The sequence below is a fragment of the Pollicipes pollicipes genome, unplaced genomic scaffold (assembly GCF_011947565.3).
Source record: "Pollicipes pollicipes isolate AB1234 unplaced genomic scaffold, Ppol_2.1 Scaffold_6138;HRSCAF=7277_pilon_pilon_pilon, whole genome shotgun sequence".
In the NCBI taxonomy this organism is placed as follows: domain Eukaryota; kingdom Metazoa; phylum Arthropoda; class Thecostraca; order Pollicipedomorpha; family Pollicipedidae; genus Pollicipes; species Pollicipes pollicipes.
The window spans coordinates 28,131,591-28,156,752 of record NW_023596818.1 but is presented as its reverse complement, the minus strand read 5'-3'; the positions used below and the strand labels follow the sequence as shown (position 1 = coordinate 28,156,752).

At 49.5% G+C, this 25,162-nt stretch overlaps 1 protein-coding gene across 1 annotated transcript in view; it reads left to right on the top strand.

The window, feature by feature from the left end:
* Nucleotides 1-1,216: 1,216 nt before the first annotated feature.
* Nucleotides 1,217-25,162, top strand: part of LOC119105529 (putative peptidase C1-like protein F26E4.3) — a 30,473-nt gene continuing 6,527 nt past the window's right edge. The window contains exons 1-6 of the mRNA XM_037228993.1: nt 1,217-1,282; nt 11,613-11,749; nt 15,486-15,641; nt 16,038-16,104; nt 16,474-16,672; nt 17,081-17,382. Of these exons, the coding sequence (XP_037084888.1) occupies nt 11,626-11,749; nt 15,486-15,641; nt 16,038-16,104; nt 16,474-16,672; nt 17,081-17,382 (848 nt within the window). The 5' untranslated portion in view covers nt 1,217-1,282; nt 11,613-11,625. The remainder of the gene's footprint in view (nt 1,283-11,612; nt 11,750-15,485; nt 15,642-16,037; nt 16,105-16,473; nt 16,673-17,080; nt 17,383-25,162) is intronic.

Below are 25,162 nucleotides of genomic sequence, written 5' to 3'. Positions count from 1 at the left end.
CCGAACAGGAGAGCCTGTCAGCGTGTCGGCCTGATGGATCAGCTGATCCGTATCTCCTGGTGGGCGGAATACCGGCAGCGTCGCCGCCATTCCCGCCGCCTGTGGGCGGTAGTGGTGATGGATTGAGTGGCCTAGGCCGACGAACACAGCAAAAAACAGCTGGTGGGCGACACAGAAATGCTTAATGATGCTAGAAACAGGTATTCGACGCATTCTTTTCCATTCGTGGTGGGTGGGTGTGATAGAAATCTGCACATTATGCGAGATGGTTTTAACGATTCAGACACAGAACCAGAGAATCATGGCCGTCCTATTTCTGACGACATCAGTCGTGTGTTTTATCCGTTCTTTTGTGTACTGAAGCTGCGTGAACGGTGCTACGTTGGTTCAGGGAGGGTGGCGGTGGGTAGCATTCCCGCCTCCGCTAACCTTTTCTACCCATTTAGGTTAAGCTTTCTTACAGCTCGGAAGATGCCATTACGAATGAATTGAATGTCATGGACTGCAGTGGTGACATAAGAAATGGCCATGCTCGTTTGCGCATGCTAATTACTTGCTTAGCAGTCATGTCAAACAATCAATTAGCATGCTTAAATACGATAAGGCTCACGCGCCTTATCGCAATCGAGATGCCAACACCTACACCGGTTTGTTGTACATCCGGCATTCGAGACCCATGTCAATCTGGACGCGTTTCGGTATCCGGAGGACTTGCGATACACCGGCTGGCCTTCTCTCGTGGTGAGCACGCTTCGATAGACCATCGGCCCTGACCTTGGTGTGGAGTTCAGTCTCTGGCGCGGACCGGTGCCGACACCGCCGACACATGTATGCACATACGTGCCGGCAATATCCACATCGGTGGCCTGGAGTTCTTCCACCACAGGTCACCATGAAAGCTTCCGGGGCTGTCAGGTTCAATATGACGTAGCCGTGATACTGAACCCGGTTCGAAGCGGAATTCGCCGACGCACACACGGCGCGTCCCGCAGCTCACGCGGTAGCGACTCAAACCGAGCCCCGCACCCCGCCCGTTCCGCGTCCTCCTGGAGCAGGGATCAGGCTGAACATCAGGCAGCAGGAGCACCCGGTGCTCGCTCCGCCGGTGGGCCGGCGAACTCCCAGCCCAGCGGTGCAGCAGGGCCCCGGCCGGCGGCGGCCAGACTTGCCAGCAGCTGCAGCCGGCGGCCGACGGACGGGCGCGCAGCAGTCTGCGGCGCGCCGCTGCAGCGTGGGGTGTGCGGTCAGCGCTGCGCCAGAGACGCCGCCAGCGGCCAGCCAGGTACGTCACCGCCGGACACGCCCGCCGGCCGCGCCCCTCAGGGTCTGTGCCACACGGGTGGCTCATGCTGCACCTGCGAGTTGTCGGAGATGTTCATTATATATATATATATATATATATATATATATAATATGCATTTCTGTGTATTGGAGCATTTCGGGAGCATGTTTTCTCTAGTACATTGTTGGTTGTACGCCACAGCCGTTTGCACGCTAAAATACCACACACAAAAACAAATGGCCCGCGCCACTACCACTCAACGCCATCCGACAGATAGCATTTATCTCCCCCCTCCTTACTACAAATTTACGAGACCAGTAAAATTTTACCTTGATATTGCAAAATTTAAAACTTCCAAGCACCCGGAATTGTGTCTGGATTTAGAGCATGCATCATGCAAACGCTATTTTTAAAATGTCTCGAACATGTATTTTGTAGGCACATACGATGAAACCACACTTTTGCATACGTACTGTTCTTCCGACTACATGTTTAAAGATAAGTAATTATCTTGAAAATGATCATGAAACTGATTGGAGCGTTGAGAAAATAACTTAACTCTGGTAACGTTCTGTATCGACACACCGAGAACGACAAACGTACGATACGAAGCCTAGAACAAACGACCAAGGGCACGCACGCGGACTTCGCCGTGGTGGAGAAACAACAATAAGACTATACATACTGTCACACTTAGCAAGACACATATGCACACACGCACATTATATATATATATATATATATATATACATATATATATATATATCCCGTCCTAAGAAAATGGAGGCTTTTTAGTTTTTAAGAGCTTCCGGAAAATGTATGGGAATGAAGGTTATCATTATTCGGCCTTTACAAGCAAAATTCGAAACCAATATTCATTCTGCCGCTAATCCCTCCTGAACATCAGCACAAAGTGTTATACATAAATGTACTGGAAAATGTATGCGGAACCTGACGATAACAACCCTCATTGACAAACACAGCGCTGTTCAGTTCTTTAGTTAAGCAATTGTAACAAATATAAAAATGTTACATACAAATGTTTCCTGAATCTAACTTCTGCAAGCCAGTGACTCAATAACAGCATGATGTTCAACATGTTTTGATGTACCATTCATCATGCTTCTCTAACTTTATCAATTGACTGGAGCGAGTACATTTGGCCAGCGCTGGCGTCAATGGCGTCATTTGCACATTGTTAAATAGTAAAAAATTTTTAAAAAAATTAAGAGCATTTTTTTACCTACAATTATTTTGCAACGGGGATGTCCGTGTTTAGGTGTGAATGGTCTTACTGCTGCCTTACAATATATTTACCAAATCGCGATGTAGTAGAAGATAAGTTAAAGCACACAGTTTACAAACATTTGTAAGACCCGCGGGCTTTTTCTAGACGCTTCGAATGAATCCGGTCTCCTCACTCGGTCGCTACTGAACTTGGTGGACAGAATTTAGTCGGACGGATTTAATGGTCCGCGTGACATAGACGGCTCGTCCTTCGCGCATATTTCCTGTCACCGACCAACCAACAAGCATGTCAATAAGCGGTCAAGAAAATGTGGACACGTGCTCAGCACCCGAATCAGTCGTGTATCGGGGGCCCACTGGAGATAAAATCCATGTGGACCGCTCACAGCCTTTGATGCATTTCCTGATCCCGGCACGACAAAATTGAGTTTGACGACCTGTTATTTACTTTCAGCCGTTTTGCAATTTCCGGTGCTGGCTTTTGCCGAAATTTATCAACACAATTAGCTAATTTACATGAAATCGATACTCCTGGGTCGTATTTGCCGCAAATGCACTTCTCCGGACTCCAGGCTCTCCATGACGTCAGATGTCACTTGAAGCCATAGTAAATCAATATGGTTGTCAATGCCAAGGTCTTTGATCATACCGCGTCCAGAAAACAAAACCAAACAGTTCTGTTTTCTCAGGGAACCGGTGATCACACCAGAGGTGGATTGAGTGTGGCCCAAAACTAAAGCCCATTATGTATATTGGTGCATCTCAACGATTTAGCGTTGCATCCATGCAAGCCATTTGCATGGTTTGTTCCGAGGTCCTAGGGTCCTTGCGAAATCTTCGGGAGCGCACTAGGAGCTCCGATTAGTTTCATGCGCAGCGTCTATAGGCCACATACGAAATCAATTTCATAGATATTTGACAAGGTTGAAGTTATCTAATCTGTAAAAGGTTTCACATTTACGAGAGAGGTATCTCTCCCCGCATATCTAACGACTATGCTGAATGTCAGATCGACCACGGAAAGCCATAGGATCTTGGATGGGTTTCCCATTAAAAAGTGGGCAACCTTACTACACTGGCCTGTCCCGATCCCTGCACCTCAAATTACCTGAAACCTACAATAAAACAGTACTTGCAGTTTAGTACTTACAGTACTAAACATGTACTTGCTTCTCCTCACCACTCGCGTGTCTCTGATTTTAAACCACCGTGATATGGATATTTATTTACTTACGTAATTGTGTTGCAAGGTTTTTGTTATACATGTGGCGCTGCGGGTAATGCGAAAATCATATCTATTGTAGGCTAGAAGCACGTCGTTTTCTCCCGCTTAGCACACGCGGCGTGTTTCAAAGTTGTTGCCAACGGCCACGGCCGCAGTAAAGCCTTTGCAGTCACGCGCTGCCCCGGAGCTGATCTATGCAGCGGCCGCCAGAGTTGACACCTCCCAATCACAAGCGTGACGGCGGCGCCGGCGGGACGCGCCCGCGCCGCTCAGGCCGGCCGCTGCATGTCACGGTCGCGCGCCTGCCGCCGTGGCTTATCGCCAAGCGCCACCTGTTACCGTGCCGACTGCGCTGGACCGGCCGCGTCCGACTCGAGCGCTGCCGCGTCTGAACCGAGTGCTGCCGCGTCTCATCTGAGCGTGGGCGAGTCTGACCCGAGCGCCGCTGCGTTTGAGCCGAGTGCTGCCGCGTCTGAACCGAGTGCTGCCGCGTCTGAATCGAGCGTTGGACGCGTCGGAACCGAGCGCTGCTGCGTATGACTCGCGCGTTGGACGCGTCTGAACCGAGTGCTGCCACGTCTCAACCGAACGTGGACGAGTCTGACCCGAGCGCTGCTGCGTTTGAGCCGAGTGCTGCCGCGTCTGAACCGAGCGCTGCTGCGTCTGAATCGAGGATTGGACGCGTCTGAACCGAGTGCTACCGCGTCTGAACTGAGCGTAAACGCTTCCGAACCGAGCGCTGCTGCGCCTGAACCAAGCGCTGTTGCGTCTGAACCGAGTGCTGTCGCGTCTGAACCGAGTGCTGCCGCGTCTGAACCAAGCACTGCCACGTCTCAACCGAGCGCTGCTGCGTCTCAACCAAGCGTAAACGCGTCTGAACCGAGCGCTGCCGCGTCTGAACCGAGTGCTGCCTCGTCAGAACCGAGTGCTGCCTCGTCTGATCCGAGCGCTGCCGCGTCTGATCCGAGCGCTGCCGCGTCCGAACCGAGCGTTGCTGCGTCTGAACCCAGCGCTGTTGCGTCTGAACCGAACGTTAACGCGTCTTAACCGAGCGTTGCTGCGTCTGAACCTAACGTTAACGCGTCTGAACCGAGCGCTGCTGCGTCTGACTCGAGCGCTGCCGCGTCTGAACCGAACGCTGCTGCGTCTGAACCGAACGTTAACGCGTCTGAACCGAGCGCTGCCATGTTTAAACCGAGCGCGACCGCGTCTGAACCGAGCAAGATATTCTATTACCCGCAACATGCTATCAATTATCAAGATGTTAAACTTGGCTTGGTAGCAATGTGTTCACAGCGCTTCAAATTTTGTTTATCCAAATGTATACAAGCATCGCATATCGTGATTGGACACTCGATGTTACGACTAAAAGCAGCATGTAACCACTTACCAATGGTGTACGCATATAACTCAATGTGCCGGCCTCGCCATGACATTTTACTTGGCTGCCGCGCTACTGCAAGACACGTGCGTGGCGTACGCTTTGGAATGCGAGGTGAAATAAAGGATACGCCGGCTGGCGACAGAGCCAAGCCATTCAAGCGAGGCGTATTGTTTACCTTTATTATCTCTTCACCTAACAGTTGATGAAAGGCTGCATACCACAGCGGCTGGCGCCGTCTCACCGGCCTGAAGCATCGTGAGTAACGGCCTGCGCAGTCTGACCCGCAGTTTGGCCGATGGGCTGCGCGTGGTCTGCGCAGTTTGGCCCGCAGTTTGGCCGATGGGCTGCGCATGGTCTGCGTAGTTTGACCCACAGTTTGGCCGATGGGCTGCGCGTGGTCTGCGCAGTTTGGCCCGCAGTTTGGCCGATGGGCTGCGCATGGGCTGTGTAGTTCAGGGTGCCCTGTCGCGCATTGCGAGAGGCGGCCCTGCTGCGGAAGTGCGCGGCGCGCCAGACCTTCTGCACGTCCGTCGGAGAGAAAGACGAGGCAGAAATGTTTGACGAATGGGAACGGCACACCTTGAGCTGGGTGTACGGGGTGACGTGATAAGCTTCGTTTAGCAGATGCCCTGAGTCCAAACCATGCATGCAAGCATTATCAATTTCCAAATTTGAGCATGCAAATATCGCTCAGGTCAGGTCACGTCTCTCACTTGGAGTGTTCTGTTTGTCGTCTAGCAGACGTGCTCATTGTCAGCTGCTTACAAACTTTGAGATTGTTTGTCAAGTCGAGCACCGCTTCAAATCAGTGAAAATTGTGGGAGCCTGTGGTTCACAGAGATTCGCTATCATAGTTACGGTGCGAGGTTCCCAGCTGTAGCTCCGTCGATTAAGCCGTTGCAGCAATTTCTCACTGACCAATCTCGGGTGCGCCGTCGCGCCGTACATTAAGTTGTCTAGCGTCTACAGTGAGTTCTTTGTTTTAGTGCATTGTTCGTGGGAGGCTACTGGCAGCGATTGTTATGAAAACCTGACGATGGATTACAAACAAGTGCAGTGTTTTCAATCACGTTTCTTGTCATGTGTTTGCTGAGCCATAGTGCCAGCAGTTATGTGCGTGGGTGTAGCAGCAGATCATCATTATCTTCAGACTAAACAAACACTGCAAACACTACTGCAAAGCATCACTCATCACGCGAGCAACATTTTTCAAGCATATTGGCCCATGCTTTCGTGCACGTGAGCTTATGGAAATGTCCTCTGGGCTGTTAGTTGTCCATCAAACTCGAGCGATATCGTCCTCATCTTGCCTAGGACAGTTTCAAGGTCATGGCGTTGCGAGGTCATATCTTGCTGCTCTCGTCGATGGGACGTGTAGCCAAGCGAAGCCTGCTGATTGCGCGTCCCATGTGTTGCCGCAACCGGCCGGTGCTTTACAAACTTTGTCGTTGAGTGGGGCATGACACGCGATGAGCTCTTTCCCCTCGCGAAATGTTCTGATTGCTGAGCTCTTTCCCTGTTGGCAGAATTCGAAATTTGTGTAATGCATAATTGAAGACATGGCATCAAGGACGTTAAAACCTGATGACTGGCATGTAACCACATGGCAACAAAGGACATCAAAAACCTACGCAAAGCAAAAAACAAACATACATAGTCGAAAATGCCAGAATGACTATTTGCCTGGCCATAGAAAAAATTATTGTGGCGCTCCTGTTTAAAAACCGTGCATACGCAGTGGAACATCACCTCGTGGAATACCAATTCATCTCTTTCTGCACTGGGATTCGGAAAAGTTCATCCACGAGTATATGGTATAATGCTTTTAGAATCTGTGTCCCGGCGGAGTTTCTGGTTGTTTTATTGGATTAATGGGAAGATTGCACGTGCGTTTGCTTGGAGGATGGGGTTTTGGGCAATTTTCAGCTTCGCGTTCTCACTCTTTCCACGATTTTTTTGATTGTATGGTTCAAGTTTGTACTGCTTATGCTGTGTATGGAGGAAATGTTAACAGACCTGTCCACCATGCTGTCAATATTACACAGCTGGTTAGCTTTGTCGAGCAGTTTTGAAAGTAAGGGGTCGAATTTTCCTGAACACTCAATGGAAATATGGTGAAGTGGGAGCTGTAATTTGTTGCATACCAACCTGGAAGTGATTGTCATTCACGTTAACTGGATGAAACACGTTCAGTCCTTGCTAAATTGAATCCGTTTTTATGTTTTTAGCCCCCAATTTGTTATTGAGCCTTGAAAGATTCTACTTTTACCTCAAAGCCACATTTGTTTATTCTGCTAGACCACAAGATGTTTTTGCCTCCGTGATATGTAACAAATGTCTCGTGACACCCTATGAAGAGCAGCTTCAGACACGCGCTCGCCTGGAGCCCCCTGATCCGATCTAAGGGTCCCATGAAAAAGGAACACTCAGACCTCTCACGTTCGTGGAAAATTACGAGAAGCGTTTGTGTGACGTCCCTTGTGGTGCTGAAGAAACCACAGCTTTGAAGTGGAGCTGTGGTGGGGTTTCCGGGAGTGGCAGCGTTCCCACACTCATGCCGCCGCGCAGGGGAGTAGCTTAGCTCAATACGTTGGGGTATGAGCGGGGACAATAACTTGACCTACCCTCAGAGTACGCCAAAAAGGATTCCTCCTCATAGTAGTCCCACTGTTATAAGTTGGAATGGGCAGCTTGCCCCCCCCCCGCCCCCTAATATAAACAGGACATCACACCCATGCCGCGGTATTTGGGAGGCATTCCTGAAGTCCGTGTCGGGCACGGCGCCGGCGTGTCACCACCCGGCCTGCGCAGAGGCTGCGTCTCCGTCCGGGCCCGGCATGGGACTGATCCACGGGGGCGGCGCGCCACGGATGAGGCCCGGCCGAAGATAAACACATCCTTCGTGGCTTACGAGGCATGCCCGGTGTTTGGCGTATGTGGCTGTCGGAACGCCATAACTGTGTAGAAATGCCATGCCATTGGAGCTGTTCCTGTATACACGAACCGAGAACTTTTGATCAGCACGCTCACCGGAATCGGTCTGGATTCAGCGGCCCTGCGCCGGTGCGTCCGACACAGATAAAAACGGGCCGCGTGTTACAAGGAATTGTTCTCGTCGCTCTGGAACGCTAAAGGTGATCTGTTGCTCTCAAGTGTCACCATCATGGCTCGCTGGTGCACATCGTGCAACTTCTGCACACTACGACATATCAGCGGAAGTTTTTAGGAGGTCTTTTAGTGGCTTACAAATGCATTAGCTCGACCCTAAAAGGGGTCGGCTTGCAAGTAACGGAGTGTTGACAGATTCAGCGCTGGCCAGTTGTTAGTCAGGTCAAATATTAGTTATCGGTGAAGTAAACGAATGGTGCTATGAATTCTCCCGAGATGGAGGCTTCTTTACCGTGTTTATTGATGTTGAACGACAGGTATGAAATGCACTAGTTGTCCCGCTTTGAATTCAGGCCCATGAAAATTTGCTGGATGTGATGCAAGCCCGAATGGGCACACTTGTAACATATGATAGTGGTCAAACATCTGTATCCCAATCAGTTAGAATAGGAGGAAATTTCACGATGATTCGAAATGCCACGTCGTGAACAAACTGTATTTTCGCTTCGGCAACGACCGGTTGGTGTTCTTCCTCCTTACCCATCCCTAGAAGTCTCCAGGGGCCGCAAAATGGCAAATGGGGGCGACATTCGACAAAGGGCATGACTCTATTGGTGCATATGTTTCGCAAAATGTTTGCATTCAAGTTGCTGCGTGGCACGCTATGTGTGATCAATATAACGTGAAATTACCACAGCAATTACAGGTGTAACGCAACAGCAAGGGTGTAGCTTCCTATTCAGCTGCGTTTGGCGGGGGGAGCGCTCCAGCCCTTTTCCACCCAACTTTGAAAGGGCGCTGGGCTGAATACGAGGAGAGAGTCGTCTATTGACGCATTTCGAGGTAAGGTTTAGCTTCTTGGCCCGCTCAGCCCCCCCCCCCCCCCCCCCCACCTTCCTTCCCCGACATCCAGCCTATTTTCCGAAGCTGCACCGCTGCTCAAAAGTTAACCGACCTGTTAAATTCAGGCCAGCTCCTTGGAATGATCAGTTCCTTGGCACAAACGATCCCAGTGACATCGGTGATATATTTTGTGTGGATGGGTGCGTGCATGAGTGTCACCGTGAATGGTCGACATTTCACGGGACTGGGCGCTCACCCCCATTTAACGGGCGGCTTTCTGAAGATCAAGGCCCTGCTGCACCAATAGTCCTTCAGATGCGGAATTAATGTTGCGGAAAGATAACTTTATCAGCCTACAAAAGACAGTCGTAAAGGAGGTCCCCGGCAAACTGTGAACGAGCAAAGGGAAAACAGGCAGGGCCTGGGTGTCCTTATCCCGGCTTCATGTCTTGCCTCATCTGGAGATCTTGTCAGGAGGTGTGGACGTCAGGATGTTCGGCCCACCGACCGCGAATGAACGGAATTTTACACCTGGCCAATATGAGTCGCTGCATGCGTGTTTTCTCGCATTGTCACAACTATTGTAACGCTCAGCGCATGCAGGACAGTAAAGCTGGTTAAAGTGTAGGTTACAATAGGCGGGATTTTTGAAAACTACCGCTGACCTGAGACTTCCGATCGGCAGCAGAGCTTGCAAACTATGTGATACAACCGTCACTTGACCAGACTTGTTCCGGGCTCCAGCTATCCGATTTTAGGTCAGAATCATAATTTACCAAGAATTTGTCCAGCTCGGATTTTGGGACAGATAACGAGTACAGCAGGACTCGTAGCCATTCATACATCGTCTAGATCTTGGGACCCATGCATCCGCTGGAACTTATGACACATGCATCGCCCGGGCCTTTTAATGTACGCATCGCACGGACCTTGGGACCCCTGCCGCGTACTGACCTTGGAACCCATGCATCGTATGGACCTTCAGACCCAGCAATGTACTGACCTTGAAACACATGCATTGTATGGACCTTGGGACCCCTACATCGTGCTGACCTTCGAACGCATGCATACGCACAAACCTTTGGGTCCCTGCATCGTACGGACCTTGGGACCCTTGCCTCATTTATGCAACTCGAACACATGCTACGCCAGAAATGGCCTGATGGTTCGACTTAAATGACTAAGACAAAGGTCTGAATTAATCAATGAGCACTGAAGACTGCCGTCAAAAGTTCGACCCCATTGTTCAGTGTCTCTCTCTACTGATAAAGTCATACTGATTAAGTCAAATAGCATCCGATAAAACTAATGATTCTCTTAAATGAACCACACCCTTTATCACCTGACATCTGCACTTGAGTCACTATCGAACATTTTACGGTAACGTAGGCCTGAGACACCTGCACATATGGGTTTGACTTAGTCGTGTTTGCCGTTCCTACCGGGCACATTTTAGTTGTTCTAATTTAACGGTGTTTGATATCTATGCATTTGTGGAAAAGCACCACAAGAAGGCAGATATTTCTTACATCAGCATCTGCATGACGTGACGTAGTCACTGCTGCACCCAGTATTTACGTGGTCTTCCTGATCTTGTATTTTCTGGCATGATTTCTACTTTATGCCCGGCAATAGTCATGGTAACCGCTTTTCATGATGTGCAAGGCGGCCTACCCCAACAACACAAAAAGGCGTCACTTCTTTGATACAACTTCTACTTGTGACAAAAATGCATTTTCAGATTATGAACCGCACGACCGCGCAAATGTGCCGTTGCTGGCAATCGTGCTATTCAATTTTACCTCGATAATAGCGGAAGAACTCCAGACCTGCTTTTGCGCACTGCTCCAAGCTTGGAGGATGCATGCGGGGACGGATCTTGACGTTTTTGGCGTTGGGTGGGCTACACCGTTCTTGTAGAACATCATTTAAAACAACGAGCGGCTCTCACACCCACATACAAACATTCTCATAACATACGACCTAGATATTCTATACGACATATATTTGCATATATATATATATATATATATATATATATATATATGTATATATGCATTTACCTATATGGTAACTGCTTTTCATCATGTGCATTCCAAACCCAACAGAATGATGGTGAGCACTCCAGCCCCAACAGAAGCGAAACGAGAAACGTACGCAATTAATTGGTGGAAATGTGACGATGCATGCACTTAACAGCAAACGTCCGGAAGTTTTGGGTGACTAAGGCATAGTTTTATGATCTCTGGGGCCATGACCCGTTGACGTATGACAAAAAGAAGAGTCTAAATCAACGCAATATGAAGACATGTGTATATGTGTTATCAGCATCGCTCGTTTCCCACGCTCCGAATGCGTTCGCAACTCAGTCACATATCAGTTCTTTGGACCCTGCACGTTCAGTTATTAAAAAAACCATGTCTTTGCCTCATTTTCAAGAATGCAAATATCTGCTTTTTGGATACGGGCGATTCCTGATCCTGCCGAGAATTCGGATAATCATTCATGGTTTTCCTTTTCAGGACACAGCTAGTCATGATGTACCTTTTGGTACTGACCCTGGCCATCGGGTCAACTCTCGGCCAGGCCCCTTATCGGCCCGACTACAGTGACCTGCGCAGAGGCCAGTACTGCGAGAGGCTGAGAGGGACGCAGCCAGGTGAGCACTCCAAACAGCACTTCGCTTGCGAAGTGAGCACTCCAAACAGCGCTGCACTTCGCCTGGCGACCTTACCGGTGGATCTCAGTTCATAACAAACGTGTGAAAACTAGCTGTGGGCTCCGTACCACACTGTTGATGTTTGTGTCCTCGTTCCAAAGTAAATTCCGGTTTACTGGGCTACATGCCAATCCAAACGGTTGAGCATATTCAAGCATGGTTTAAGCAAGCGTGTTAAGCATTTCTTAGGCATGATTTCCTTGGCAAGTCGCGCGATCTGTTGGAGAGTAGCTTTGGGTCCTGAGGGCTGACAATAAAATATATTCGCTGCAATTGGTTTGTAAAAGCTCATGATATACGACACGACGGACGTATTACCAGGTACGAATAATTGTTTTGCATTTTGGTGTGGCAGGCAGCAACCTTAACGGGAGAGCGGGATCACCTTGGAAAATGGGGAGGGGGAGCTCGCTCAGCCCATTCGGATATATATATATATATATATATATATATATATATATATATATATATATATATATACATATACATATATATGTATAACTTCCGTCCAAGAACCGATGTCTCCCCAGAACGTTAGTAACTGTATTTTGTGTCAGAGACGCATACCATGTAATTTTACATGGTATGTAAAATTACATGGTTTTGTACATGGATGCATGAATTTGCTTTCGTGAAAATTACATTCACCATTTACATGTATTTATGCGTTTATAACGCAACGTATGAATCTCTTGCCCTTCCCCATCACATCAATTTGGGGTAAATATCACATATTCCTGTTCTTTTCTAACAAGGTATGCGAACTGTCTTGGTGTCTACGCTACTTGTTTAGGGTACAGTAGCTGAAATCGTTCAGAAAAGTTTTAAAAAATTGACGTTTCACTTGGTCCTAAATGACCACGCCGGATTACCAATCTTTCCAAAAATGGCAACAGTGCCTCCTATACCTTGTATGCAGATAATCCCTGTTCTGAGCCCGCTGCTGCATTTCGAGTACGTCCCCCTGGTGTTCAACACTCGGGCCTGAAACAGTGCCGCTTCGCCGCTGGCTATTTGCGTCCCATTGCCACCTCGGAGTTTAGTGCTGATTGCAGGGCTCTCAAAGGAGTTGTTCCACATTTAAAAGTACTGAGGAAAGCACTTAGATGAGGAAATGAGCTCACTTTTATTTGTTGTTTTGTTGTTGTTAGTGTTAAAGACTGTTCAGACCACAAAAGTTCACTACGTCGTAAGTGTGCTGCTTAATACATCAGTAACTGATTACGTCATGAAACGTCTGCATGACGTAATGTTGTTGCCAGACTGGCCGTGTTAGAATTATCACTGCAGCCGGTGCACTGACTCACTTGTGGTACTTACATCTCCCGAGAGGTGGCCGTGGTGGCGCTGTAGGTGTTTGTTGAACCAAATATATTGCTCCGCTTTGGCCCTCTATCGTGGTGTTCGTGCAGATTGGTCAGTGATATCTGAAATGTTCACTTGCATTCACATATTGGTTATGGTGCTATTGTATAGCGCAACCCGTGAGCCGCGTTCGAAACTCGGAATGCAGTGAACTGGTTAAGGGTCAATGGTACTCTGTGGATGCTAGATATCGTGCCGATGAATGTCAGAGACGGACAGATGTTGTATTTTTTCTTGACCTTGAGCACCACATGGCCAATGAGTTGCAGTATTAGCGTGACGCCTGTATGTTGTCGTGCATGTCTGTGTGACCTTGAAAAGTCTACACAAGTTCGCAGGCGACAAGCTCAGAAACCAGAGGGTTTTCAGTCTTAAGAAGGGCAGGAATGTAAAATGCACTCAGTGGTCTCCAAACTGGTCATGTCAGCTAAAATCCCAAGCTAAGGTGGAACATTTAACTGTGCCTCTCCGTGCACTGCCTCGAACCACTGAACATCTGGTGCTCCATGATTCTCCCGATCCCAGAGGCGGCCGGGTTACAAGATAGGTAGTTTACAGCTAGTTCCGTGGCACATGCAATAAAAAAAGAGGGTTGTACAACAGTGTGAGATATCAATGAGTGCAGTTTGAGCAATCGCATTGTGGTTATGTCGAGCTCCTTATCACACGACTTGCGCTGTCCGTGCACATTTCGGCACGTTCATTGGTCGAACGATGTTCTTCCCCTTTAACATCACAGACTTCTCCGTTTCCCGTTTTTAGTATGCTGGGTGCGCCTCTGATAGACGTGTCTGAAAAGAGTTTAAACAAATATTTTCAAGTGCATTAAGACCACGTTGTGACGAATCGCTTGCCGTTTTCCGGTAGAAATTCCAACTAGCAATTTTCGAGGTGGCAGTGGCTGACAAAAATTTGTCTGTTTTGTGTGCGTTATCGTACCACACGATATAGCGCACATAAAAGGTCGCTGCGAGGTTGGAAGCAGCAAAAATATATCTGCGCGGGAAAGAGGTTCATTGGCGTCAATCAATCAACCCACATAAGCCATGGGAGGCTGCAAAATGTCGAGGGGCCTGGGACGGTCGAAGACCACGAGACATGATCCGAAATATATCGATGAAGCGTGAGGAGTGATACCTATTTGCTTGAATTCGTTTGCATGTACACGTATGTTCGTACATTCTAATTGTTAGATAGGCACTGTATCGCGGTAATGGTTGGTAATCGCTCTTTGTTTAATCCCCTGAATGTTGGTGTCCTGTATAAAAACTGTGGCTTGCTGTTTTAAAAAAACCTGAAAAATCGAGTAGAATGATCGGTAGGCAATTTTGAATTCACTTTTTGCTATTGTTTCTTTAAAGGCATGTTGCCGAAATATCAGCCCAACTATATCGCCATTCTCCTGGTTTTCCTCCGAGGAATGAGACTAATACTTCTGCCTTAGCTATGCGAAATATACCAAGTTTTTGAAACGGCCAAGACGTCTTGAGATCTTAAAAACATGCAGAAACAGAATTGACGGGCCTCGTTAAGACCTCGTAAAATTTGAAAAGTCCCAGGACTTGAGCCTGTCAGATACGTCTTTCTTGTTAGAGGGGTCTCAGACTGATGATAATTCAGGCACGGCGATTGTGAACAGAGCTTTCTGAACGTTGCGATGGGGCATTTCAGGATAATTCAGTGTCCTTTATCAACAATTCAGAATTTTTCGAGTCAAAAATTGTAGCATCATTCGCTCTCTGCCACTTGTACCATTTAATTTGCATTGAGTTCATCCCCACCTGAATTCGTGATGATCGGCGGACTACATAAACTTGGCCGAGTTGGTTGGTTTTAGGCATCGTAGTTGCGTCACATGAACTTTGAAGTTGGTATGTTGGTGCGACACTCGCCTTGTCGCAATATCAGTTCATGCGTGAATGCATGCGCCTGACGTAGAACGCTGTATGGCGCATGGTCAGTGATTGGCGCTAGAGTATTCACATTTTCAACGTCATCACTTTGGCCCGGTGTCCTTGACCAATAAAACTTTTGTGTAAGGCATTATCACCTTTGTTCTGACGAGTGGTGTCCATGAGCCATGCACCTTTGACTTGGTAACCTTGACATATGCACACCTCCGATCTTGTGACCTTTGTGACGTGGCAGAGTTCTGGTCTGACGACCCTGATCGTCAATGCGTCGAACTTGACATCAGCGCCTTTAAACCTACGCGGTGGCATTAACCTGATTAAAGCTGAGACCCGGCGATCACAGAGGAGACTCTGACCCCTGATGTGGTGACCTGCGTACCTTGCATCGTGCCTTGCAGGGAACTGCTGTCCGGACCGACTGGACGACTGCAGCAGTCCAATCCTGGACACCCTCTGCTACTGCGATGAATTCTGCGACCGTGGCGCCTCTGGCGACTGTTGTCCAGATTACTTCTCCTACTGCCTGGGCGAGAAGGGACCCGATCCCGTGATCGGTACGTGACGTCACTGGGACGGATTCTGAGGCCTGTCCTGGTACGCTTGGCGGCGGCTTCCACCGACATGAAGACAGGCAATGGCACTGTCCTTCGCCAACTGAGGTCACCAATTGTGTGCCGACCGCTGAGGCGGCGTTTTTTTATTATTTTATTGGTAAACTGATGTGCATTCCTTCCTCTTCTGTAGCATGCTACAGACTGATGACGCATGCTTTTTATATGAGAACCGTTAGATTGCCTCATCGCAGGTTATATTTTGGGTGGTGACATTTTGACCATTGGGACGTTGTTTTAAAGTGCACGGTGCCGAAACAAATAAGGGGTTAATTAGGGGCTAAGGAGTTAAACTAGCTCTTCCTATCGTTAACAGTACGCTTTCGCGTCCCTTTTTAGCTGGATGCAATCACAGAGGAAGAAAACTTCTGCCCGAGCAGAGCGTTAAAGAGAACTGCAATATTTGGTGAGCTCATGAATAATCTTGGCCTGTGTCGTGTTCCCTAAGCAACACCCAGGAATACACGCGCTCAAATCTAGCAGTAATGAGTGGGAACGAGCATAAACAATTTTTATTAGCGCGCCCAAAACTGATGACTGTTTTCGCATCATTGGAAAGGTGCCGGCAAATCGTCAGTGGGCCCCGAATGATGATCTTTGATGAAAACATAGCAGCTTGTAAAACCAGAGCAACGACCGTTTGTTAACATATTTGTAAACATGCTTGGGTCCAAATTTCAGAACACCTATAAGACCCTTGTACCCAGCGAAAGATTCGTGCATTCCTTACATTCCTGCCGTGTTTCTAACGTGCTGCTAAATGTGCTGCGCGCAGCAAGTGCGTGAAGGTCAGCGACACGCTCGCCGAGCTGATGTGCGACACCAGCAAGTGCCTAGTGCAGCCGGAGCTGATCGGCGACATCAACAGCCAGGACGCCTACGGCTGGAGGGCCAGCAACTACTCTCAGTTTTGGGGAAAGAAGCTCAACAGCGGCCTCCAGTATCTGCTCGGTACCCGTTACCCCAACGACATGGTGAGCGGCCGGGTGCTGACGTTTCCCCACTTCTGTCCGCGGGAGAATGCCGGTCTGTCATATGTCTTCAGGAGAATGTCTTCAAACCTGTTATCGTTCATCCATGTTGTGCAAAATGTACTAATGACTGGTTAATTTATCAATTTGGGACGCGTGTTCCTCGAAGCAGATATTAAGCTGTGGGTCCCAGATATCCCTATCGCAGTACTATTGTGCTTAATGCTACAAGCCTTTCTTAATGGCAACCCATCCATCCCGCTGCTTGCTGTAGATACCGCACATCTGCTTGTTTATAATATCTGCGTTCTACGCACGCATTGTCTTTCTGCAAATATCGACGGCGCATATAATGCATACACCTTTTTGACGAAGGTGTTCAGCTTCAGCTGTCTCCTTTTCCTGTCGCAGATCAACCAGATGTACCCCATCACGAAGGTGTTCGACCCGAGCCTGTTGCCGCGCTCGTTCGACGCCCGCACGAAGCGCGAGTGGCGAGGCCTGATCGGGCCGGTGGAGGACCAGGGCTGGTGCGGCGCCTCGTGGGCCTTCTCCACGGCCACCACGGCCGCAGACCGGCTGGCCATCCAGAATCCGGGCCGTCGGCGGCTCGACTTCAGCGAACAGAACGTCATCGACTGCGGCTACGTGCGCGACGACGGCTGTCTGGGCGGCAACCTCGACCGCGCCTGGAACTACTTACGCCGATTCGGGTCAGTGACAGGCGTGCCGTGACAGATGCCATGTGACAGGTGCCGTGCCGTGACAGAGCCATGTGACAGGTGCCGTGCCGTGACAGATGCCATGTGACAGGTGCCGTGCCGTGACAAGTGCTGCAGCACATGTGCCGTGCCGTGACAGATGCCGTGTGACAGGTTCCGTGCCGTGACAGATGCCATGTGACAGGTGCCGTGCCGTGACAAGTGCTGTAGCACATGTGCCGTGCCGTGACAGATGCCGTGTGACAGGTTCCGTGCCGTGACAGATGCCGTGTGACAGGTGCAGTGCCGTGACAAGTGCCGCAGGACAGGCGTGCCGTAGGACAGGTGTCGTACCATGACCAATTCCGTGTGGCAGGTGCCGTGCCGTGACGGGTGCCGTGTGACAGGTGACAGATGCCGTAGGACAGGTTTCGTACCATGACAGATGCCGTGTGGCAGGTGCCGCGTCATGACGGGCAGACGCGACATGCGTGCTTCACCGTCTGATGCGCCGACGTAAAGACATTTCTATTCGTCATCGACTTCAAGATCTTGTGATTCGCCATCGACGCTTGAAGCTGCTGTACGGCTATCAGAGATGCAACTCTCGCAGCGCCGTCGTGATGGACCCAGAGAAATAGTCACGTAACGCGTGTGTTTTCTTAAACTCAGGTGTCACGATCTCAGGCGCGCTGTGTTCTCAATCGCGCACGCGCACGCTACCCCACAAGCAGATTACCTGGAGGGGGAGAGAAAGGGGGGTGGCAAACACTCGGGGATGAAGTGGTTTGAAAAGAGCGTGAACAACTTGATATGGGAATGGGTACATTTTAGCGACCTTTTTAACTTTAATCGTAAATGCCAAGGAGCATGGACTTGCATGGCAAAGCTCTGTCAGTCACTGGGCGGAGAAGTCGAGCTAGCTGAAACTGCTCAGGTGGCGGCCCCTGAAACGGCCTGGAACCCCCTGGTGAAGCCCGGTGTTCACGTCGGTTAGTCATTCACCGCTCTGTTAATGCTTGTGTCAGTTGCCACGCACTGAGCATAACAACCTGCTCACGGCCTAAACACTGATTCTAACAGCTAGCGCGGAGACCGGTTGCTGATGTCAGATCACTGACAAACAATCTCTGGACGCGATGACCTGAATCAGTGTTTGAAAACATTTATACAGAAATATACACCCTCCTTTGAAGGATTCTTCGTGAAGAAACGGATCGAGACGTGAGGTACCGAGTCAACCAAATTGGGTTTAGTGCAGTTGGCGATTGCATTGCATGCATGCTTCCGTATTTTAAAACCGTGGTTCACGTTCCGCAGCTTTCCACCAAATTCGCCCCTCAGTTTCACGCACGCAACCACCACATTACATGCCTGGCAAAACGCGACGTTAACATTATTTCTCCCGCTCCCTGAACATAGATGGATCACGCGCGCAACACCTTGTTGGTTATCCCGTCTTGTCCTCTTGGCCAAACGTCGTCAACACACCACATGATTATTACGGTCTCGTTTGGTTTTGTTTACTATTGAAACAAGCATGTTTGTTATCGACGGCTACGTCACGAGGGTTGGTGCACCGTTTAGCGAGTGGCATTAGGGTATTGGGGAGACAGCATTTCAGTCCATTTGACGCCTCTCGGATCTGGCTCTTGTTTTTGAACACACCGCTACGCCTGACAGATTGCCGGCATTGTGGAATGTACCCTTTTCCTGGGACTGCATTTGTCCCTTGCGGAGTGTTCCCGTCTGTGCCCGTTCCGCAGTGATCCACTCATTGGCGTCCTGCCACGGCTGTGAGTCGCTTGTAATGGCTTTCTCTCAGGTTTTCAAACGTCGGTAAAACACAATGCAGCAATTTTGTAGCTTCGCCTCTCGCCCGGTGCCCCGGCCACACCCTATCTGCAGTTTTGACACTGCTTGCTTAAGCATATTTGTCATATGGTAGGAAAAATACCAGCGCACTGTAGTGCATGCGACGAAATCTGGGCGCGTTGCAACGGGCAGATGCAGGAGGAACCACCAGGATTCTGACCTCCAATATACTGCAACGTAAGCAGACTTTTATAGCTCATTTCTAGGAATTGCATCGGCATGTGGGGTTTGCGGTCGCACCAGGCTTGCTGCTGTATCTCTTTTTCTGTGTTGTCATGACAACTGTCAGACTCTTTTCCATTTGCTTGGACTTGGCTGGCAGACAGTATTGACAATTGCATTTTTTGGTCACACACAGAAATTTCGAGTTAGGTTGAAACAGACAGTTCACTTTTAGTCCAACCAGGTCGGGACTGCGTAGTTCTGCATAACATTAAAGAAAGGGTAGATAGCTATCTAGAATGCATCCGTATCGTTCACTCTAGCCTCAATGCATCTCACCGTTAGAACTCGGCGTGGCAACAGCTGCGCGTGATGAATAATTCGTAATTTATCAGTTAGCTTTGCGTTATGTTTCAAAACAACGAAAAGAATTAAGCATGATCTCAAAGCATTCATTCTAAACGTCGGAGTGTTCTGGTCGTGTGGCTTGCATTCCTTGCATCAAATGACGTTCTTCGTGTAATGTCGCGTACTGGCTTTATTTTCGGATGGCAGAATGAGAACTCATAGCGAATGAAGGGCGGTTAAGGGGTATGTAGGTACACCATTGAAATGACTAAGTGGAACATTCCAGAGAGAAATATTAACCTTCAGGCCAAGCATTACCTATCATTTAAAGAGCATTCGAGTAAATTTCTTTAGTCTTTTACTTTTATTTTCTTCCCCTTAAAATGTATCTGGTTTTGTAGAGTGTGAATGTGATTGAGCACCGACTTCCGAGTATGTGAAGTGTGTTCCATTATACCAATTTGAAGTGGCGAGACGCTTAAGGCCGTCTCACCACGCTGGATGGCCGTCAATATATTGCGTTCACATGGCGGAAGCAAGGCCGCGTAAGAGAGGTGAAACATCCCGGTGATTTTCGCTTCACCTTCTCCCGACGTTCAGCGTGACGTCACTGGTGCTGAGATTTTAATGCGCGCTGGGCCGCTAGGTGCCGGGCGTTTTGCGGGCAACCGGAGCATCAAAATATTCGTACAGATAACGCAAAATCCGTCACCGGGAGGTGCACGTGACCAGCGAGCCGGCTTCGTAGACCTTTATGTCGAACATGATACTGTGCTTTGTAAACCCGTGCGGCAAACCATCAAAATCCAACAGCCTGAGAGGTGAACATGTACACGCGAAACTTATCTGCCATAAGGCGGCAGGGACGTCGGGCTGTCTTCGTTCCGATAAGAAAAACAATTGTCAGTAGCGTACGTGACTTGTTAGTAGATGTACGTCACCAGCGAGCTTGTTGCATAAAATTTAGCGGCTAGTACGATGATGTACGCGGCAGACATTACAATGCATTTTGATCTTACACGGCCTTACACTCCGTGGTTATGCCGCCGCCGGTGGTGCAAGTGTGTGGTGAGCGTGGCGAGTCCGTTGTTTAACAACGTTGACTATATAACTGTTGAATAACTGTTGAATTTATGTGTGTTTCATAAAACTGGCAGTGCGCTTCAACAATTGCATTAACTCTAGCTCTGAGATTAGTTTGTTTGTGCATCACGTTCAAACAAAGGAGCGAAGGGTCAAGAGACAGCAAAGGGACAAGGGAAAAAGGGGCCTAAAAAAATGGGCGACCCGCGCCTCTTTGTGAGCCTGGTTCATGGCTCGCTGTGTTTTGGCGTCCGTTGCCACTTGTTCGGTTTTCCGCGGCGACATCGGTGCCGCATAATAAAGACGGGCTTTCTGTATTAATTACAGTTCCCCATAGCGCCGCTACTTCACCCTGTAAAAAAACAATCAACAATCAGTGCTCAGCGTAGGACGCCAGCCGGCCGCCGCATAGGCGCAGGTGAAAAGTAATGCGGGGGCTCATCCTCCTTCCTAGTACCTGTGCTCTTTAGTAGGCGTATTCACTACCACGCCGACTGAATTTTAACGACTTTGTTGAATGTGAGCTCGCAAAGCACATGCTCCTCCTTGCCATTGAATTCCACCTGATCGGCTCGTGAATATGCGCACCTACCATTAATAGTCCACTTGTTGCTGGTAAGAAGGCAGCCCGGTGTTCAATACGTATTGCGCGGGCAGCTTGCACGTTTTTGTTTTTATGCCGATTTCATCTTAGCCGCCAGGCATAAACAATTGTAATTGGCAGATCACCAGGGCATTTAATGCATGTGAAATCATGCAACGAAACATGATGCAGCATAATACAATGCATTTAATACATACGACATCGGAACATTTAATACACCGTAACTAGGGCCCGGGGGATTCCGCCTAGCGTAACCAGGGGTTCCGCCCAGCGTAACCAGTGCGAAGCCAGGGGAGGCGGAGGGTTGGCAGTTCAACAAAGTAATGACGTAATATATGGACGATTAAAGTGCTGTTCAGTCATATGCAGTGCTACAATACTGGCATACAGCGCTGGTCGTAAACACTGATTGTTTGCTTTGCCCAACAGTGCCAAACTGACAAACAGATTAGAAATGTTCCTATGGTACTGCCTCAACCTTAAAATAAACTCTGGTATTGTAGCGGCCCTTTGATCCAATGCAGCCGAGGAAAGCCACAGTGCGGTCCTCACACGTTAGTCTGGCACGGCATCAGCTCGATCCGAACCCTCTACACGGCACCAGCTCGATCCGAACCCTCTACACGGCACCAGCTCGATCCGAACCCTTTACACGGCACCAGCTCGATCCGAGCCCTCGACACGGCACCAGCTCGATCCGAACCCTCTACACGGCACCAGCTCGATCCGAACCCTCTACACGGCACCAGCTCGATCCGAGCCCTCTACACGGCACCAGCTCGATCCGAGCCCTCGACACGGCACCAGCTCGATCCGAGCCCTCTACACGGCACCAGCTCGATCCGAGCCCTCGACACGGCACCAGCTCGATCCGAGCCCTCGACACGGCACCAGCTCAAGCCGAACCCCTACACGGCACCAGCTCAAGCCGAACCCTCTACACGGCACCAGCTCGATCCGAGCCCTCTACACGGCACCAGCTCGATCCGAGCCCTCGACACGGCACCAGCTCGATCCGAGCCCTCGACACGGCACCAGCTCAATCCGAGCCCTCGACATGGCGCCAGCTCAAGCCGAACTCCCTACTCGGCACCAGCTCAAGCTGAACCCTCTACACGGCACCAGCTCGATCTGAGCCCTCGACACAGCACCAGCTCGATCCGAGCCCTCGACGCGGCACCAGCTCGATCTGAGCCCTCGACACGGCACCAGCTCAAGCCGAACTCCCTACACGGCACCAGCTCGAGCTTAACCCTCTACACGGCACCAGCTCGATCCGAGCCCTCGACACGGCACCAGCTCGATCCGAGCCCTCGACACGGCACCAGCTCAAGCCGAACCCCCTACACGACACCAGCACAAGCTGAACCCTCTACACGGCACCAGCTCGATCCGAGCCCTCGACACGGCACCAGCTCAAGCTGAACCCCCTACACGGCCCCAGCTCAAGCTGAACCCCCTACACGGCACCAGCTCAAGCTGAACCCCCTACACGGTGATCGACCCCGTGGCACAGCCCGACCGTAAGCTGAAACCAAGTACAAATGATGCGGTTTGAGAACCACTCCAGTGCCGCCAGCTCCCAGTCAGGGATTGCAGTGTACGACGCTGAACTACTGATAACGCTGTCTGCGAGATTTGGAACGTAGAATCTTTGACTAGAATGTTAACGTGATTATGGTCTCTATTGCTCCATGTTTCTATCAAAGGCCAGTTTCGACCCCCACGGGCATTGGTGCCATTCATTCACTGGTGGGGTACTTCATGAACAAACCAGCGGCGGGTGAAGGGGGGGGGGGAGGAGTGGAGGGCGATAGTGACCGGTCACCAGTGACGGCATTGGCCTGTATAAGGTGGCGCGGGCTGACCTGGGGAAAATCACCTGGCAGCAGTCCCCTGGAAGTGCGCCGTAAGATCCCAGGAAATGCGGACAGGTAACGGTCCAGTGAGGGTGGCACAGTTGGCACAGTTGATTGTGTAGCCGAGGGTGACGGTGCAGATGATGCGGTGAGTCAGATAGCTCAGTCGATCCAGCTGGGTCTGGTTCTGAATTGCGTTTACGAATACCAAACCAGTCTAAAACGAGTCCATTAGGCTGAAAAAATGTCAAACATAGGGACTTCTTACAATATTTAAACCGCTTAGTATTTTCGGATGCCACTTTATGCTTTTCTACCGGCAATGATAAATCCATGTGTGCATCAATTTACATGGCAAAATGTGCATTGGTCTTAAATATTGAGGCGGCATGAGGGTAAAGGTGCTCGCATCCATAAACCTAATCTGACATTATCGGACACGTGACTTGCAGAATAATGCTGCCGCGAATCCCATCTGCATGGAAAAATGTTTGTGCCCAATGAGATACATTGTGGTAGTTGTACGCTTTCGAAATTCCTTTATAGGATTATTTCCAACGGTGCTTCGACAACGGCTTCTGAACAATTTGCTAAAGAGAACTACGTCTGTGAGGGCGTGGCGAGCGAGTCTTACGTGAACTATTATTTTCTCACTTGTCCGCCCCATCGCATCCGTTACGCTGCCCAGAACCGAATGTATTTGCAACCTCTGGACGCAGGTTCAGGCAGCTCTGCCTGCCCATGGTGTGAGGCAGCTGCGGGCGCACTGCTTCACCAAGAACTAAGATAAATCAGACGAAGTCCGTTTTTTTTCACTGACACTCCACTGACCTTCAGCCGTGATGGCTCATACAGTGCCAAGCCATTCATCAAACCCATGGCTGCACTGCCCCCCCCCCCCCCCCCCGCTCCCCCCGTATGCGAAGAGCTCGGCGGTTAACTTCACATACGGCTGCTTTCAGGGGAGAGTGAGAAATTGATTATTTTCTTATCGAATGAATACCCATATTTAATGGTCAAACACGTGCAATTCGAAAAAGCATGCGTTACGGAATGATGAGTCAAAACAAAAAATAATAACCTCAAATGATAATGATGAGCTTACCATTTGTCAACGGTGCATTTTCCAAAAACGCGAATGCCGCAACCTCAGCTTTCAAACACCCATTTCCAGTAGCTTGGGAAAACGATAAAACGCTATCTGAAGCACTGTGCGGGCTGGCACTTCTTCACTCTCTGAAGGTAACATCACTCCATCATGACACTGCGTGTTTTCTTGGGCAGACAAAACGTCTTGTGATAGGAAATTAATTAACACATGAGAGATGCGAGTATTTAATTTTATTCGTGTGTTTCTGCTTGCATAGCAGATTGCTCGTTGTCTTTGACATGATTTTATCTGCGAATTATTAGTCTTCGAAAACAAATAAGTGGATCTCCGCATATTAACTACTCACGAAAGATATGCTTTGCAACATATCGACCAAGCTTAACAGTATCGGATGCTGAAGCTGTCTGGTTCTGTAAGCTCAGTTTTTGGCATATTGCACATGATGACAGCCGACAGCCCTCACATATATATTATCGTCCAGCTGGTGCCACGCCGTACAAGACGTCTTGCGCCTTGGGACCAGCTGGACGATAACATATACGTGTGGAGTCTGCAGGACTGTCTGCGGTCTGCAGTGCTGATGGGCTGTTAGGTGGTGCGGGGTTCTGATTACATGGATCTTGAGTCGAAGCAGGGCAGCACTCGGTTCATGATATTGTACGCAAGTGGGGTTTCCTGATATTGGGTTGAGGCTGGGTGGGCGTGGTTGAGTTCCGTGCTTTTACGGGTTGGGTGCTAGCTCAGTTGGGG